At 47.5% G+C, this 19,383-nt stretch overlaps 1 protein-coding gene across 2 annotated transcripts in view; it reads left to right on the forward strand.

Annotated features, from left to right (window-relative positions):
- Window positions 1-19,383, forward strand: part of DZANK1 (double zinc ribbon and ankyrin repeat domains 1) — a 1,110,268-nt gene that overhangs the window by 912,952 nt on the left and 177,933 nt on the right. For both annotated transcript variants that reach the window (XM_069607537.1, XM_069607538.1), the window contains exon 16: window positions 11,255-11,345. In XM_069607537.1, coding sequence (XP_069463638.1) covers window positions 11,255-11,345 — 91 coding nt within the window. The remainder of the gene's footprint in view (window positions 1-11,254; window positions 11,346-19,383) is intronic.

Genomic DNA, 19,383 nt, shown 5'->3' on the forward strand with positions numbered 1-19,383 from the left:
TCCAAGATAACCATGTTGGGTCCAGCCCAAAAAGCTGTTTTGGGTACACCTAGCCCAGACATCTTAATAGACACCAGATTCTGTCCTGAATGAGTCACTGTCCAGGAAGATGACAATTAAAGGACATCAAATGCTTGTGGTGGTATAATTGTGCAATCTGAGTAGCCACAAGGTCAAAAAGCAGGCATGGCTTTTTAAAAATTTTTAACAGCTCCCACCAGGCTTCTGAGGTACACAATTGCAAGGTTTTAAACCACAGGTGATAGTTAAAATTCAACCTCTGTCTCTGGAATTTGGGTTCCAGCAGCTGTGTTCAGGAATTTACATGTGACCTTCCAACCTGCCCTACTGCCACACAGGGCAGCTGCTGAGGATGCCAGGAAATGATCACAGCAAGGTACATGTTTCCATTATGCTTTTTAGCATGGATCGTTATGAAAGGGGTTAGGATTAGTAGATCTCACTTTCAGAAGTAGAATTAAGCACATCATTTTATTATTTAAACTCTACCAACGTGAAGCTGGGTTTCGAACACCACAAGACTTTGCGACTAAGAGTCAACCACCACAGCAAGGTTTTTGTCACTGTGAACCGGATATCACTACATGCCCTAACAAAGTGGGTCCCAACCACCAGGAAGCTAATGCCATATTGAGCCATTCGCCACTACAAGGCACCATTTTCATGGGTCCTTATGGCCAGGTGGTCCTAATATATTGAGGACTTACTACTCAGACATTCTGCCGTTGCTAGACCTTGCCTTTTCAAGGCCTATGGCACAGAAAAGACACACCAACCAAAAATCCATTGGAAGAAGGGGATAAGGCTGCCCCTGAGATAGTTTACCCTTAAGATAGTCTTGCACCAGGGATACTCGCACCAATGGCATAGCTCTGCCTCAGCGATAGGTTCTGCCGCTAGGATAGTCTAGCCCCCCTATAGGGTTTGCGATGGGCATTGGCACTCAGGCTTGACATAGGAGAGGTTTGCCCCTGGCAGAGGTCATATACCCAGAACAGTCTAGCCCCTGGGATAATCTGCCTAGAATATCCTACACTCAACCCACCGCTTATGCTGGAATAGACAAACAAACACAGCTCAAGCAAATAGTGCCAGCTGAAACCCTAGCAAATGAGGAATATGGGACAAGGAAAGTAGTCACCAACACAAATCTGCTCAATAGGACTTGAAGGAGGAGAGAGAAAAAAAAGAGGAAATAAACGATTGTGGACAAACAGACAAATCCACCTGGAAAGACCAGAACAACCAACCTGATTTGTCAAAAAGACAGCATCCAAACGACAAGCCCACATTGCAAAAATGCATCCTACCAGGAAAGACTGACGCATCAGAAATAACCAAATCTGAACAAAGCAAACAGAAGACCAACCGTCTTAAACCACCACACCTGAGAGCCAACAAACACCATGAAACAGCACACCTAATTGCACTTTGAACAATACCAAAATCACTCTACTTAAACCGCTACCTGTTGGCTTACTTGTCAGAATCACTGTCCGGTTCTGAACTGAGCGCCTGCTCCTCACCTGATTCACTGGAGGTTTCCACAACCAGCTTCCTTCTTCCTTCGATCTGAAGGTCTCTTTTCTTTTCAAGCAGGTAGGATCTGCTGTGAGACGCCACAGTGGTCTGTTAGTGAACCAGACCGCCTGTGGACCCGGTCCCACAACAGCCTGCGAGGGGGGGAAAAGCCAAAAGCTGCACAAAAAACACCCTAAAATGGTGAAGTCTGTGGTATGCTGGGAACCGTAGTTGGGGTGAGTGTTGGCAGAGAATTCCAGGTAAGTTGCTCAATCTTCCAGGACCTTGACAAATCCAATCCAGTCCCAGAAGGGAAGTGCCCGGATACGAGCACAAACTGGAAAGCGAGAAGATGAAGGCAAGTGTCTGAGGCAGAACAAAGGCACTGGATAATGCTGCGGTGCCAGATGGAGACTCCAGGTAAGGGAAGTCACCTGCCAGAGGGGCTCCAAAGAGCAAGAAACCACGGAAAAGAGGAACATGGTGCAAAGGGAACAGAGAGAAGTCGCTTGGCAGAAAAAGGAAAAATACGGAGCGAGCGGAGAACAGCGGGAAGCCAGAGCACGGTGCGAGAACCGGCCTGGGAGCAAGATGAAAGGAAGAGAGATGTGCCGCATGAGCAAAGCACCGGCAAGGAACCCCAAGAGGAAAGACACGGGCAGGAAGGAGAGGGGAACGGACAAAGAGGCGGAAAGAGTAACACCGCAGGAGGGGGCAATGTAGGATAGAAGGCTTACCAAAGCCAAGTGAAAACTAGCAAACAGCAACAGAGCGAAAGCCCAAATGTTCCAATGCCGCTAGCACCGGGAGAGAGTGGCTGATAAGCTCCCGGCAGCGGCCATGTTGGAGAAGCACTAGACTGCGCACCTGGGTGCGGTGAAAAACGTAAAGGAACAATCAATGGCTGATCACTCCATCTATTCCACAGGCGCCAGGAGGGTGAGAGCATGACATTACTACCCACCCACTTGCACAACAACCTCCCCCCCACAAGCACGCCAAAAACATTTGAAGGAATGCCAGAAACACAACAGACATTAATGAAATCCTCAGAAGCGCAACTGAAAAAGATGACCTCAACACACCTTTCATCACAAAAAATGTGTGAGGCACAAAGAAGAATCATCAACACGAGCAGGCAGACGACCCCGGAGAAAACCTCGAACCAAAGTACAACCTTTTGGATCTACTCAATGATGAAATCGAAACAAGAAAGCCAAATGCACAATCTGAAGGATAAACTAATCCGTACCAACTCAAATTACCAACACCACCATCAAAAGACAAACTAAATATCGATGTCAAAACACACCACAGAGCTATATGAACTCCTAAGTTATGGGGGAGCAGACATCCTATTCCTCAACGAAAACCTGGTTAACTCAAAACTTCAAGGTAGTCGCACACAATTCCTTACCCAACAACTTCAATTTAAAACTAGACTACTCTGAGGAGCCAGAAATGAGACTCAGACACAAGGCGTCATTGTTTTGGTCAAAGATCTTTGTTAAAATAAAGAGGGTGGGGGAAATGCCTCTCTGTCCCTGATCTAAGAAGTGTTTCCCCATTTAAAACCAAAACTAAGGGTCTGTCAATATCAGAATGTCCAAAGCAAAACTGTCCCATGTCCAAACTACTATTCTGGCCCTCACATTCTAACAAAATTAACTCTGAGGTAAAAAGGATAATGTCTTTGGCCTTGAATGGTGTATAAATGTTCAAAAAGGAAATATGTAACTTCAACACAAAAAGTTCCTGAAGGATAGCGTTCCTTATTCCATAGGGTGGTTCTGTTCACCTGGATTTCTCTTCACTCTGCTTTATATTCAGGAATATCAGTTCCTTCAGTTTCTCTTATTCCACAACTACTTTACTAGGATTTGCCAGTTCTTTTCTATCCTCTTCAATATATTTCCACAGTCTCTTGCTATTCCTGATGTATCCTTATGAGAACTTTCTTGAATACTGTATAATACACACTGTTCAATTTGATGCCTGGTGTGCTTTCCTGCCAGGGCTTTTCTTATATCAACTTGCTTTCAACTTGCATCTTCTGGATGTACTCTCCTGCCAAGTCTTTGCTTATATATATATATTCTTGCACTTTTAATCTTTCTGGTATTCTCTCCTGTCAGGACTTCTATCATGTAGGCTCTGTGCACACTTACAATCTTCTCATATATGTTATTGCACTTTTAATCTGCCTGGTATACCCTTCTGCCAGGACATCTCTCATAAGTGTACTGCATACACGCACAAACTTCACAGTGTCTTATTCTGCTTTGCCTCCTTTAAGAAATGTTCAATTGTTCAATCTCTCTCATATATTCCATTCATGTTTATTAGGTTTTCGCAAGGCTACCATTATGCCCTGGTGTCCGCTCTTCACTCGGGTGGATTCACTGGTTTTTGATGACGTATGTGGTTTCTCTCGTGGCAAGCTGGCGATGGTACCTCTGGGTTTCGTTCCCTCTCGCCTCCTCTGCTTCTCCATCTTACGCAGCTTCCGCTCACTCGCTTCATGGCCATCTGGGCTTCAGTGGCATGGAGGCTGTCTTAGAGTACCTGCGAATGCCCAGAAGCTTTTTGCTTGCTTCTGGCATTCTTACGGCATACTCCCTCTTGTAGTCTGCTCCCTTCTTCCTTGTCGACAAGCCAGTTGACTCCACAGACACCGCTCCAGCACCACAGCTCCTCAGACAGCACTGAGAAAAGCAGCATTCTCTGGCCAGCATCTTCAAGCTCCTGTCAGCTGGTCTGCCGGTTTAAACTTTCCACCATCGGATTTGTTTCTGTAACAACTAGAGCACAGCGTGCGCTCCTGGCTTCCTGTAATCTTCATTACTCCCAGCATGTTTTTAGTTACAGTACTTTCATTTTTAGGGCAATGGTAGTTGGTTTCTGATGTCTAGTTTGCAAAGCCTAAAAGATGTTTTCAGTGATCTTAAAAGGTAAGTAATTTCTTGAGTATTTGTATGCATAATTTAAAAATATGTTTTCAGGAATCCTGAAAGGTAAGTCCAATTTGAAGGACTTGTATCTTGAAGCTGGAAAGGTGTTCAGTAGTTTTGATGGGCAAATCAGATTTTAAGGACTTGTATACAGACCCTGTGAAAGTGTTTCCAGGACCTTTCCTAGGTGGGTGAGGGGAGGTATGACAATATGCCATTAATTCATGGCGAATGGCAGGGGCATCCTCAAAAGAAGGGGGATTCCATGTCATGGCACCCTCCCTAGGACTGCTTCCCACCATGTGATCCTCCCTCATATAGCCACCACCAGGATCAGGTAGTGGCTGCTATCCCCTGGCCACATGGGGAGAGGCCACAATCGGGAAAGGAGTGATGACAACATCGGATTCATCACACAACAGAAAAGGAACAAGAGAAAAGGGCTCACCGCAACATCCAAAGATCACCTAAAGATGAAAATAGCACCTCTACTAAACATTCCAAACGGTGAATCACTCCTTCTGCACTTATCCTTAGACTACCAAACCAACCTATAATTCCTACTCATCTACAGACTGCCGGCATACAACCATACCTTCACAGACACACTTGTGGATGCTGTCACCAACATCGGCATAAAATATAGCCACCTGATCATACTGGGAGATTTTAACATCAGGTTTGAAAAAGAAAACACTGTTTCACATAAAAGACTAACAAATCAACTGGCAACAATGCAGCTACACCAATTGGTGAAGGAAGCGACCCACAGCAGGGCACACCCTAGATGAAACCTTTGAAAAATATCTGGTCACAACTGCACCCCCACTGCAGAGCCTCTGGAGCGACAACCTCATAATTCCTTTTGTGATCCACCTGCCTTTGCAAATACTAACTTACCTCCTAAAAACTCTCTCAATTTAGAAAAGAAACCGGAAACTCATAAACATCACGGACATAAACACCTGTCTGGAATCTATGAAATCCTCAATCTCCGTCTTGGACCCATCCAACATCAAAGAAACAACTGAGACAATCCGTAAATGGATCACAAAAACACCATTTGAGATTGTACCAGAAAAACCATTCACCCCCCTCAGTAAAGAAAACAATGGCCTACTTCAGAGCAATGAAAACAATAACAGGAAACTTGAACAATAATGAAGGAAAAACTATGATCAGCAGAAAGAAATTACATACCAAAGAAAGATATGACTAATTAAAGCCGAAATATTCAAAGCAAAATTAAATATTACAGCGAACTTATCACATACTCGGGCAACACCTAGAAAGAAATGTTTCAACATTAACAAACTCGGACATCCAACAGCCTGCAGCAACATGCGTACACCCTCACAAACACTATGCTGTGACCTTGCAGAACACTTCAAAAACAAAATCACAAACATCCAGCAGGTCATCAAGAGCATGCGCAAAAGCACCAACAACCCTTCCAACCAACCAACCAATCAACCAACCAATGTCAGAACAAACTACAAGACTAAACTACTCACCAACTACTTATCCATTTTTCCAGAAAATTCACCAGCCTAGTAAACAAAAGCAACAGACCCCTGCCCATCAGACATGTAGAAGGCTATCCTCACCCAAAAAAACACCCTCAGAACATTTCCTCAACCTCTTCAACCATTCACTAGCAACAGGAAATGTGCCACGAGCCTTCAAATCGGTACTCATTAAGCCGCTCCTTAAACACCAATTGGGAAATACGGAAGACCTAACCAACTACCAACCAATTTCAAACAGCCTGTACCCAGCAAAACTCCTGGAAAGCTACGTGTATGAACACATCCTGGAACATGTAGGAAACCATCTGATACTAGACCAGACACAAGTCTGCTTCAGGACCATTAGAGGAATGGAAACAGCATTACTAGCTATAAGGGATGATCTAAAAATCAATGCAGACTCCAATGTCACATTAGCACTAATACTGCTAGATCTATCAGCAGCCTTCGACGCAGTCCACAACTAACACTCATCAAAAGACTCGAAGAAATAGGAATCTGCAACACAGCGTTACTAAGGTTAAAATCCTTTCTGGCAGAACTGAAGCAACATGGCTAACCCCCTTCAAATTAACACCTCGCACAAGAACATGCAGAGTTTCACAACGCTCATCACTCTCAACACTGCTTTTCAACATGAGCCCACTCATCAACCTCATCAAAAAGCCCAACGTCACGTGATACAACTATGAAGATGACAAACCCATCTTCTACAGAATCAACACTAGCAGAGATTGTGACCCAAACCTTAACTGCCCCACAGAAATAAACCATTGGATGAGTACCAACAACCTTAAACTCAACCTGGAAAAAACAGAAATCATGATCACGGCCAAGAACCCCTCAAACCAACACTACATTCCATGGCCAACCGAAATGGGAAATTGACCAGAACCTTTCAAAGTTGTTCAAAATATCTGAATATTAATGGACAACGACTTAACACTCGCATATAAAGTCCAAGCAGTAGTAAAGAAATGCTTCTTCCACCTACACACAAACGGATACTACCCTTCTCCACCTTCCCACATAGAACACTCTCCATCATATCTCTCGTCATGTCAAGAATAGACTACGCCTACATCATCTATCTCGAAATGCAAGACAGCCTCACCAAAAAGCAAGATTACACCTAAGTCTCACCAAGAGAGAACACATCAACTAGCACTTATAACCCCACATTTGCTACTAGTAAAAAAAACAAATCATCTTCAAATCACTCTGCAAAACCCACAAACTGATCCACGGCTAAAGAGCAGAATTGATACAGGGAACAATCTCCATCACAAACCAAACTGAACACAATGGTCCAGCAACGACATCCGCTTCGAATCTAGATAATACGCTAAGCAGAAATTTGGTGGAACGGTATTCTCCTGCATCGAGGCTAAACTCTGCAACTCCCAAAGGAAATACTAACAGAAGATTACGTAAAATTTAGAAAACTACTAAAACATGGTTCTTTAACTCGCTGATCTAAACGGGAAACAGTGGAAAGGCAAACAGCCAACACATTGCAATAGAAACTCTCAAAACAACCAAAACCTGATGCACTGAGAAACGGATATCCCACCGAAATAAAGCATTTCAGCGCAAACCACCATAGAAGAATATGAACCTGACAGACCAACATAATCATAGCACAAAAGGATGGATGACTCTGCAGTAACCATAACAAAAATTATCCAATATCCTGCACACTGCTCCTCAAACACCGAACAAAAACACTTCTACCTGTACCGCTGCAGAAACATACAACCTCCACAAACTCTGCAACATACAACTAAACCCAACACACCACAGAAATCTAAACCAATTATACACACATTGTCCCACACACACTCATACAACAAACACCACATAAGTTACTGACTAAAAACCAACCCAGCACACAGTGATTGATTTTTCCAAACTGAAGTTACCAACAGCACATCAAAGCTCTCTTATGCTTTTCCCTTTCTATTCCACTACCTAATCCTCCTTGCCCCCCCTTCCTTTTCAGATCTGCCAGAGAGCCTGGAGACTGAAAATAGCAGTGGTGCACAGTACAAATCACAGTAACTTTACATTTAAAATAAAAAAAACTCAGGCTTCCCACCCTCACATATACTATGCTGTCACAACAAGACATCTGCCTGACCCAAAGGGGTCCCCAGAACTATTTGAAGCTTCAGCAGTAAGCGCATAATCTACTTCTGAGCCACATATCCTTGTTAAAACCTCAATCAAATCAAAGCCACTAACACAAAACTTTGCCAGGGGAAAATCCATGGCCTCTCTCTGTTCTTTGGTGCAAAGGATGCTGAGTCCTATATACGGGGCAACCAGGCCTCATTAGAGGTGAGAGAGAACATGAAGGCAGAAGGAAGCAATAGAGGAAATGGAGGGTGGGCCACTGCAATTTGGAGAAACTGAGTGACCTGAGCGGCCTATGACAAATGAGAAGCCCAAGGGAGCTGGGAGGTCTGGGACTGTCAAAGATTGAAAAGCTGACCTAGATGGAGGGTTGAGAGTATCTGGGATTATCTGCAGAAGCATTCTGGGCATTATATCCTTGAGACAGTATCTGCGAGCATCGGGTGACCTGGGCACTATGTCCCTAGAACTGAACTGAGATTGTTTCTAAACGTTTCCAGAAGCTTGCTGAACACTATTACCAATAGCAATGTGTGTTTAGAATAGAGATTTCGAAGGAGACCAGTATCCCTGCCAAACAGGAGAACCCTTATATACTATACTTTATCCTTTCCCTATGTACCTTGCTTAGATTATCCATGGATGGCACACCCTTTCCATCTGTGGAGAACTCCTGAATTATATAGGGATTTATCTGCTTACCCACTTGACAAGAATAAAGTCTTTGAAACATGTAGCATGTTGTTTGTTCTGTTGATCCACCACACCACACAGAGCTCTAGAGTCAAATTCTAGCTGTGTTTCAAACCAGAGGAGAAACAAACATTTGTATATCAGTCTGACCTCACCCACAATGACCATCCAGCAGAAAAATGCCAGGCAATTCTTCTCTGTCCCAACAGCAACGCCAGGCACATGTACCTGCTCTGTTGGGTGCCATCAGTGAGGTGCAGCTGGGGTGCAGTTTCTCTTTGGGCACAGAGATCATGGGATCCATGTCGAATTGCCTTCACTAACCTATGGTAAATCCCAAGTTCTAAGTTTTCCTCATGTTTGGAATTTGCAGGGCAGCAACATACAAGTCCATTCACGCATTCTGTAAGCCTTTCTCTTTATAATCGATCCTTTTGTGGATTCTCTGGTGGCACAGGTTTCGCTGAGGAGTCTCTTGTCAGTCAATTCTTCAAACCAACTCCTCCAGTGTGTTCTTTTCTGATTGGTACAATAGTATAAACTGTATGAATGTGTGGATTACCTAATGAAGTGGAATTTTCTCTTACATCCCCCAACAGCCTTCCACCGTTTGTCCCAGTGCAGTTGGAATCTTCTGATTAGAAAGCAGAATTGTTTTTTATTCACTGAATATCTTTCATTATGGGGTCCATTTAATGCCATATATGATAAAATAACTAGTTTGATGATAAGAGGAGTGTGATGTTTCCCTGCCCCCATTTCTTTTTCTTCTTTCTTTTTCTTCTTTTTTTTGTCTCGGTGTGGTTTAATGTTTGTGTGTTTTGCAGAATTGTACTGTATTAAATTATATAGGGAAATATTGATTTTAAATGTTTAAGGGTGGTAGTATTGATGTTTTGTATAAAGTATGTGGAAGTAATACAATGATGTTGATGTAGTCCTCTTATAATTTTCCTGTAAACCAAATGTCCATCATGTATGAAGAAAATGTTTTGTTGATATACTAATAAAAATATAATTAAAAAAATAAAAATGTCCATTGCTTTTGAATCGATGGCTACAAAAGTCACAATAGATGCTGTTCTAAGAGTTGGAGGAGAGGAGAATGTTAAAGGCCCCATGTCTTAAACACATGCAGGGGGTGGGGTCAGCTTCCAATTTTTTTCACTTATGAGTTTTGCACATGGATAAGGTTAGCGCACACGTGCACATTTTGATGATGCATGGGGTGTAGTTGGCAGAGACTAATTCTTGCGATTGTAGAAATTCTTGGCATGTAGGATTGGCTGGTTAGCCTCCAAGGAGGGAGTTAGGAGCGATTACTGCCAACGGGCCACCTAATCCCTATGAAGGAACCGTAACCATTAAGCCTCTACCTTGACAATGACTTCGGTCGAAACACGTGTTTGCTTTTCTCCCATGTATTAAGCACTCCTGGTGCCTGGACCATGGCTCCTTTAATCAATTAATAAAATTGAATGTGTGCAACACAAACTAAGTGTTTTTTGACCTCCTTCAATGAGCAAACAGAACAATGTTTATCAAAATAATCCAGAAGAAGAATATTTAAGGCAAAAAAGTAAAACATGGAAAATAAATTACAAAGAAGTGGGAGAAAAATGGACAATGCTTTAAATATGCATGGAAACAGAGAGGTTGCATTGGGAATAATGCAAATACCATCAACCATGCTTGAACACGTCAGGCAGCATTTACGATAGATCTCATGAATGGGTGTATACTTTGCATGGAACCCCAGCTCCGCCAAGTTTTTGTGCGCAATATACTCCTATTCAAGAAATCAATCAAAATTGCAATGAGGGTGTAATGCTTCACACATAAGTGCATGTGTATGTGGTGCTCTCTTTGCAATTAACTGGTCCTCCCAAGAGGAAGTCGACAAGAGTTTAAACATAAAATGTTTGCTTGCGCTTCAGTGTGTTTTTTATTGTATGCTGTGGCTCATTTTGCGCAGCATGGAATGTACACCTTAAATTATGTGATCTTGTAGTTACACTAACAATCTATTTGATTTGTGCAACATTTGAGATATTTCACTCTTGGTTTACACCTCTAGCTGGTATGATTTATGTCCATATTGGGGTTGCACTAAAATCCTATCTGATTTGCATTTTCTTGGGATATTTGTTTTCTCTCCAATGAGGTTATAAGTGTTAGTGTATTTTTAAAACTGTTCCAGTACCTTTCCTACCTGGGGAGAAGTATCCTAAAAGTTATGTCTGTGGTTGTGAACAAAAATGAAAAACTGCTGTTTGATATACCTTTCCTTTTCGCTGTCTTAAATTACATTTTTACATTCATGATTGTCATGCAACATTTTGGTGCTTTACTTGTAGATATTACGTAAATGATTTATTATATTGGCATTACACTATTTTACAGAACATTTTGACTGGCAAGCCGATGAAATTATCAGATGATCACTTTCTGAGCACTGTAACTGAAGGCCGGTATGAGAGCCAGTCCAGTGTGGGTGAGTTTGCCATCGCTGATAAATTTCCATACAAGAAAGTTACCACCTTTAAGATGGGGAATACTGTTTTTCTAATCAAAATGTATATTGAGGCAGCAAGTAAATACAGTAAGGATGATGGCCATGTATATGGTTTAAAATAAACATCTAACGGGTTATATTAAAAACTAATATTGAGAGACACTGCTTGCCGTCAACGAGAATGGGTGCTAATTTCATCTGCTCCAATAAGCGGCGACCCACTAGGCTCAAGAGTGTCTTTACTGAGTACTAGAACTGACTCTGCTGAGCTGATGAAAAGTACAGAGAGTTGCTGGAATCAGTTGATCTGACACATAGCGGGCTGCATTCTGCAAGCAGAATTTGAAGTCTTAGCAAACTCAATCGGGTGCCAAAACTGGGGACTAGCAAGATGGCCAGAAGACAGAGAACAGCCTGGAACAAGTCCTGTTGGGAGGAGGGGCAGTGAGAGTCGTTTCCTCTTGCAAGCCCATCAAGTGGCAGTGAGAGTGTGCGCCCCTTCGGTTGTCTTCCCTGGCAGGGACTGTGATCATTGTGAACATGCCCAGAGATGAGGCAGCCTAACCTGGGTCATTACAGAGTTTCATCTGGGATTAGGACTTGGCCCACTTCTGTTGATAGCGGATTTAAGGAGATAGGCCAGGCTTGGAATACTAAAGTTTGCAGTGACTTACTTGTGGTGGTTTACATTTACACTGCCGGTTTGCTGAGATGGAAAAACACAGTAAAAAAGATAAAGGTGTTTTTTTTCCACCCCCAAACAAAATCTGCACAGAAATGATAGTGGTGACAAAGGAACCATGGTATTAGAGGAAGAGATGGTGAAGGAATTTTAAAATGTCAGCCGTTGAGAAATTGCATAAGAAGGTTGACATTGTGAAGGAGTCGGTTGTTTCCGTTGAGGCCCCTTTAGGGTTCATGGTGTTCCAGAAGTGCAAGTTTTATGTTTACATAGTTAAAATCTTGCAACATGGCTCCGGAGAGCAGAATATTTGGGATGTGAGTTGATCTGGCGGAAATCATGGCGATTGAGGCAACGATGGTGGATGCAAGTTCTCTTTTGCAGACAAGGTTGGATGGATAGAATTGCAGATTCACTGAATTCAGACAATATCCTTGTCTTTGGACTCTCATGAACCATTTTTAGAGGGGCACCTTTGAGCCCCTCTTCATTATCTATTGCCGACTACTTTAGAGACTACAGTGCCCTTTTTTTATTAAGAGATTCTCCTGCCTCCTCTCACATACGTCTTTTGTGTCAGTTCCCTGAATAGGTGGCTAGTCCTGATGGTTCTTAGGGATGCTGACTGTTTCGAGCAACATTTGATAAAGGTGTCAAGGGGAAATTCCTTGGAGTTCTAGGGTAACAAGATACAGATGTTATCTAAGTTTAGGCACAATATCTAGGAGGGATACATTGTTGGCAGCTAGCAAGGCTTTTTGTTGGCCTTTTGCTCCCTGCCTCGTTGTGGTATCAAGCTAAAATGAAATAATTTTCCACAAGCAGAGAATCATTTATACAGATGTACCAGCTGGTAAAGTGAGGACTGAGATTGTTGCCCGGGGAGATGTCGAATGTTCATGAGCTTTTTCATTCTTTCATGTTTAAGTGGTGTTAGGTTTGGTAGAAAATCTGCGGTTTGTCTTGACTGATATCTGCTTTAAAAGGCTATGTAGGTTTTTGAATTGTTAAGTGAGTATTATTTACATGTTTGTGGTGTTGAGTAACATTAATGTAAACAAGTTACCCTATTCCCTAGGTTCACCTGCCCCCCACCTTCCTGGTTTTATTTGATGGCATTTTCCTTGTTTTCCTTTTCCTCCCCAGGCTTATCCCTACCATATGAAATATATCTAAGAACCAATAAGAACTGTATAATTTGAGCTGTGTCTCAAGCATAAAGTAGAATGGGAAATCAAACTGGGTTAGACTACCCGAAACTTCTCTTAGATTAAATGTATTTTGAATAACCATAAGCTACATGTAACATACAACCAGTAACAACACATTTTGATTTGCATATAATGGCCCCTAGAGATGGGCCTCGTCATGAGTTTGGCGGTAACCCTTAAATGCGGCGGTAACGCTATTACTGCCGCATTTAAGGGTCTGCCAAATCACAGGCTTGGCGGATTTACCCCCAGCTCTGAGCTGGGGGCAAATCCGCTGCGATTTTGCTGATTTTCGGCACTATTAATGCCAGTGGTAATACCTCCGGCGGTAATAGCGCTGAACATTCCACATTGGAAGCAATGGCGAATGGGAAATTCCCGAATGGGCCCAATGAGGAATGGGGACTTACCGTTCGGCCAAACCTGTGATCCGGCGCTAATAGCGCCAGGGGGTTTGGCGGTAGGGCTAATAGCCCCAGCGGTAATACCGGGGTTAGCGCCCAACTCGTGATGAGGCGCATAATGTACATGCTGTATTAAACCCAAACATAGAATGCTGGAGGTGCAAACATCCCATTGCCAACCTTAGTTAAATGCTTTTTCTCCAGCATGGGGTCTGGCATGGATTCACATGCTCATGAATATTCCCCGTCGTCAGGCTGGGAATCCTCGGTAAAGAAAAAACCAGTATCAGTTTCGTTTCTGATCTGTCTTTCGTAGTAATAACCAATCACTGGTCTCTGCGTCATACTGACCACAGTCAATGACTGCCCTCTACCTAAGCACCGCCTCTGGCAGCCATCTTCAGATTTTTACCGCACGTTCATGTGTTGGGATCCTCGTGCTATTGCTCTCGAGCGTTAGTGCTATTTTTTTCACGTTTTTTCTCAAAACTTCGTTTTTTCCGGTCAAAAGAGCCTCAAGCTCCACCGACTCTCCATCCGATCAACGGGGACCCGTGTCGGATTCGGCTGCACCCCTCAAGGGTGAAGATTTCGTCGAGCTACGTTTTGGAGGACTCCAGAAGCTTCTCAGGCCCGGACATGGCCCAGGAGAAGGGAAGCTCGACGCCCGGAAAGCTCTTCAGGGTCTGCCCTGGATGCCAGCTGCAGAACCTCTTTAAGGAGGACGAACACTCCTTTTGTCTCTACTGCTTGCATGAGGACAAGACGCACGTGGAGAAGGACTGTGCGTTTTGCGGCAATATGTCGGAGCGGACCATGAAGGACCGCCACCAACGCCTCGCCAACTGGCTGGAAGGGAAGAGCCCGTCAGGCGAGAAGAAGAGGAAGAAATCCGAGCGGTCTTCTAAGACCTTTGAGGACGCCCCGGCGACGGGGGTCCAACACAAGGCCAAGCACCGCGAGTCCGCTGGCACCGGGAGCGCCGAACGGTCGGGCTCTACGGGCGCCAGGCAGGGCGCACCCTCCCCGGCACCTTCAGCCACGAGCCAATGCTCTGGGTCGGGTAAGAGGAAGGGCGAGCACCCGGCGAAGCTCCTGGAGAGGCCCCGGTCGAGCTTGAAGGCCCCATCGGAGGGGGAGCGAGGCAGTGTCCCCCCCTCAAGGATAAGGCGGTGAGCGCACCTACGGTGGTGAAGGCCTTAATCCATCCGTCCAAGGCCTCTATCGATACTGTCGCGGCGGCCCTGGCTCAGCCTGTGGAGGCTACACCAGTGGTGGCGACCTCGGGGCTCAGAGTCTCCCTGCCACCTCGGAGGGAGTCCTCTTTTGTGCCCATCGATAGGACCCCCGTGAAATCCCCGGCGGGGAAGAAAAAGGGGGGGCAGGGCGTCGTCGTAGATCCGGCTTCAACCTCGGAGGAAGAGCTGATCGAGGTCTTCAGCCACGGCCTTGGCGTGGATGAAGACCGGCCCGTCGGGGGCCCCTGATCGCCCGTCGGATTCCCCTCTGCCAGCGCCGCAAGACAACTCGCCGGCCTTTTTGTTGGCTATACAGTCCTTATGCTCCGAGATAAGGACGAGACTACCGTTGCCGACGGAGGAACCTCTCCCGTCGGGGGATCCTGAACCGGGACCTTCTGGTGTTCCCCCGCCCAAGAAAAGAAGGATTCACCCTCCACCTCCTTTTCAGCCGTCGCGACCCGTCCAGCCCTCCTCCCCATCCACCCGAGGGGATGATACGGGGACTGACACGGCAGCAACGGGTATGGACGACGAGGTATACGACGAGGATCTACCGTCGTCACCTCCCACCAGGGCTTCTCCGCCCGACGAGATTGGATCGTTCCACTCCATGATCGCCAGGGCATCCGAGCTTTTCCAACTCTGCCCTGAGGAGAAGAAAAAGGAAGGATTCCTTTATCAACGGCGTGAGGCCAAGAGGAAGACGGTCCTCGCGGTGCCTCTACTGGACGACATTTGGGATGAGGGCCTCGCCCTCCTCAAGAACCCTTCCACGACGCCAGCTAGAAGAGACCGGTACGAGAAGAAGTACCGGGTCCCGGACGCGGCCCCCCTGTGCCTCCGGGCACAGCCTACCCCGGACTCAGTCGTCTCCGCGGCGGCCAGGAAGAAAGCGGGGGGGGTGCGGCCTCCACATCGACTTCCCCACCGGACGGCGAGGGAAAGAAATTGGACGCTATGGGACGCAGGGTCATTTCGTCTGCAGCGACGACGATTAAAGCGGCCAACGCCTTGGCTATCGTGGCCCGCTACGACAGGGAGCTATGGTACAAACTGGCTCCCCTGCTGGACTTCCTAGCGGACGACAAGAGGGCGGATGCCCTAGAGATCCTACAGGAAGGTGAGATGGCGTCGGACCACGCCATCACTATTGCGACGGACATCGCCGACACTGGGTTTCGCCAGTTGGCCAACGGCGTGTGCCTTAGGCGGCGTGGATGGCTCAAGGCTACGGACTTCCGTAAAGACGTACAGAGCAGAGTCCTGGACATGCCGTTCGATGGGAACAACCTGTTTGGGAAAACAGTGGACGATTCCCTTCAGGCCATTAAAGTGGACACTGAGACGGCCCGGGCCCTTGGGGTTCTGCAGCAACGACGGACGCCCTTTCGGAGCAGCGGAGGCAAGGGCGCCTCCAAAGGTTCCGGCGGCGGTTTCTCCACCTACCGTCAAGCGGCCCGCTCGTCGTCTCAGGAGGCCTACAGAGGACGAGGCAAGTATGGCGGACCCGGCCGTCGTCGCCAAGGAGGTCAAGGCGGCAAAGCCTCATCGAAACAGGATTGAACCGGCCATGGGGTCCGGCCCCCACCGAAGCACCCCGGTGGGAGGCTGGCGAGCTTCGTCAGCGTGTGGGAGTCCATCTCCACCGACCGTTGGGTGCTGGACGCCTTAGCCCGGGGCCACGCGCTCGAGTTTCAAAGAAGGTGCCCGCGCGTACCCCCCGTGGCCAGGAAAGAGCTTCACATCCCTCAGCTTCTCCTGGAGGTAAAGGCGATGCTCAGGAAGGGCACCATCGAACTCGTCCCAAAGAGGCTTTGGGGCTCCGGAGTTTACTCGAGATACTTCCTCGTGAAGAAGAAGACGGGAGGATGGCGCCCCATCCTAGACCTGCGACGTCTGAACAAGTTCATCAAGGCGCATAAGTTCCGGATGGTCACCCTCCAGCACGTCCTGGGTCAGCTGGAGGAAGGAGACTTCCTGTCGTCGTTGGATTTGGAGGATGCCTACTTCCATATTCCCATCCTAAAGGGGCACCGAAAATTCCTCAGGTTTGTGGTCCAAGGGCGTCACTACCAGTTCAAAGCCCTCCCCTTCGGACTACGGTCGGCACCCAGGGTATTTACCAAGTGCCTTGCACCGGTGACGGCGCAGCTGCGGCGCGAGGGGATCCATGTCTACCCCTACCTGGACGACTGGCTCATCCGAGCCAAGACGAGGGAGCTCGCCGTGGAGCACACGGCAAGGACCGTCCAACTTCTCACGGACCTGGGATTCTCCGTGAACTACGCCAAGTCCCACCTGGTACCCGCGCAAAACGCACTGTTTCTGGGAGCGAAGCTCGACACAGTGTCCCTTCTGGCCTCCCCGTCGGAGTAAAGGACCAGGTCCATCCTGGGCAAGGTACAGCGGATGTTGGTTTCCGACGCGGCCAAGGTGAGGTCCATCAAGTCCCTCCTCGGAATGATGTCTTCTTGCATCTACCTCATTCCCATGTGCAGGCTCAGGATGCGCCCGTTACAGGAGTTCCTGGACGCGCGCTGGATCCAAACGACGGGCGACTTCGAGGAGAGGATCACACTCGACGAGAGTTTCCGACGAGCGGTCCGGTGGTGGGGCACCCGCGCGCATCTGACGGCGGGCATGGACTTCCAGACCACCAGGAGACAGTGACCACGGATGCCTCCCTGGAAGGGTGGGGAGCGCACACTGAAAATCTGCACGCAAGAGGCCTTTGGCTCCCGACGGAGAAGTCCCTCCATATCAACGTCCTGGAGCTCCGTGCAGTGTTCTGGGCCCTCAGGTCCTTCCTTCCGTCCCTCAAGGGCAAGGTGGTGAGGATCTTCACCGACAACACCACCACCATGTTTTACATCAGGAAACAGGGCGGAACCAGGTCCCTAGCACTGTCCAAGGAGGCGCAGGACCTGTGGCATTGGGCCGCCTCCCAAGGGATGTTTCTGGTGCCGTTTCATCTGGCAGGGATAAAAAACACCATCGCCGACTCACTCAGCAGGGAGCTGCGCTCGTGCCATGAGTGGGAACGACTCTTCCGACGATGGGGCGAAACCCAAATCAATCTCTTTGCGACGGCGACGAATTCCAAGTGCCGGAGGTTCGCCAGCAGGTTCCCCCAGCCGAGGAGCATGGGCGATGCTTTCTCGTTCCCCTGGGACGGCCTATTTCTTTATGCGTTCCCTCTGCTGCCGTTGCTGCTCCGGCTCATCAACCAGCTCAAGAGTTCCCAGTGCAGGATGGTCCTCGTCGCACCGGCGTGGCCGAGACAGATCTGGTTCCCGGACCTTCTGGACTTGTCAACGTCCCCACCAGTCAAGCTGCCGACAGATGCAGACCTTCTCTCCAGAGAAGGAGGCGCCATTCTTCACCACAACCCGGAGTCGCCGAACTTGCAGGCCTGGCTCCTGCAGCACTAGAGTTTGGAGGGTACGACATCCCGGCCGACTGCAGAGAGGTTCTTGCAAAGGCCAGGGCGTCCTCAACTCTCAAGTGCTACGGACATAAATGGAAGAGGTTCTCTGTCTGGTGCCGTGCACAGAAGATTAACCCTCTGCGGATTACGGCCCCTCAAGTACTGCCGTACCTACTGTCGCTGGCCAAAGCTGGACTGGCTCACGCCTCCATCAAAATACATCTGGCTGCAATCTCCCGATATACCAGGACGACGGGACGGGCGTCCTTGTGGTCTCATCGTCTGGTGAAAGAATTCATGAAGGGACTATTCCGATCATTCCCGCCGGTGAAGGCTCCTACCCCGGCGTGGGAGCTTAATGTGGTGCTGACCAAGCTCATGGGGGCCCCATTCGAGCCTATGCATTCGGCGCCTTTGAAGTTCCTGTCATGCAAGACAGCTTTCCTCGTGGCCATCACCTCCGCACGACGAGTGGGAGAGATCCAGGCCCTATCTTGCAAGCCTCCATACTTGACTTTTCATGACACGAGAGTGGTGCTGAGGACACACCCATCCTTTATGCCCAAGGTGCCGTCGGACTTCCACCTTAACGAGCCCTTGGTGTTGCCAGTTTTCTTCCCGTCGCCTTCGTCGCCGGCCGAGAGGACTTTGCACTCGCTGGATGTAGCTAGAGCACTGAAGTTCTACGTGGACCGCACGAAGAGTTTTCGGAAGATGTCACAGCTGTTTGTGAACTTTGGGACTGTGAATCAAGGGAAGGCTCTCTCGAAGACTTCCATTTCCAGATGGCTCTTCGGCTGCATCATGCACTGTCACCGGTTGGCAAACCGACAGCTGCCCGGCCGTCAGAGAGCCCATTCGACCAGAGTGATCGCTGCTATCACGGCGTTCCTGGCTGGTGTGCCCCTGCTGGACATCTGCAGGGCTGCGACGTGGAGGTCGACGCACACCTTCACAAGATTCTACTGCGTCGATCGGGACTCCAGGGAGGAGTCCAGGGTCGGCCAAGCAGTGCTGCGCAACCTGTTCGCCTAAGGTGAGCCTGGTGAGGA

This window comes from Ambystoma mexicanum, chromosome 4q (genome assembly GCF_040938575.1).
Source record: "Ambystoma mexicanum isolate Mex_15411 chromosome 4q, UKY_AmexF1_1, whole genome shotgun sequence".
Taxonomy (NCBI): domain Eukaryota; kingdom Metazoa; phylum Chordata; class Amphibia; order Caudata; family Ambystomatidae; genus Ambystoma; species Ambystoma mexicanum.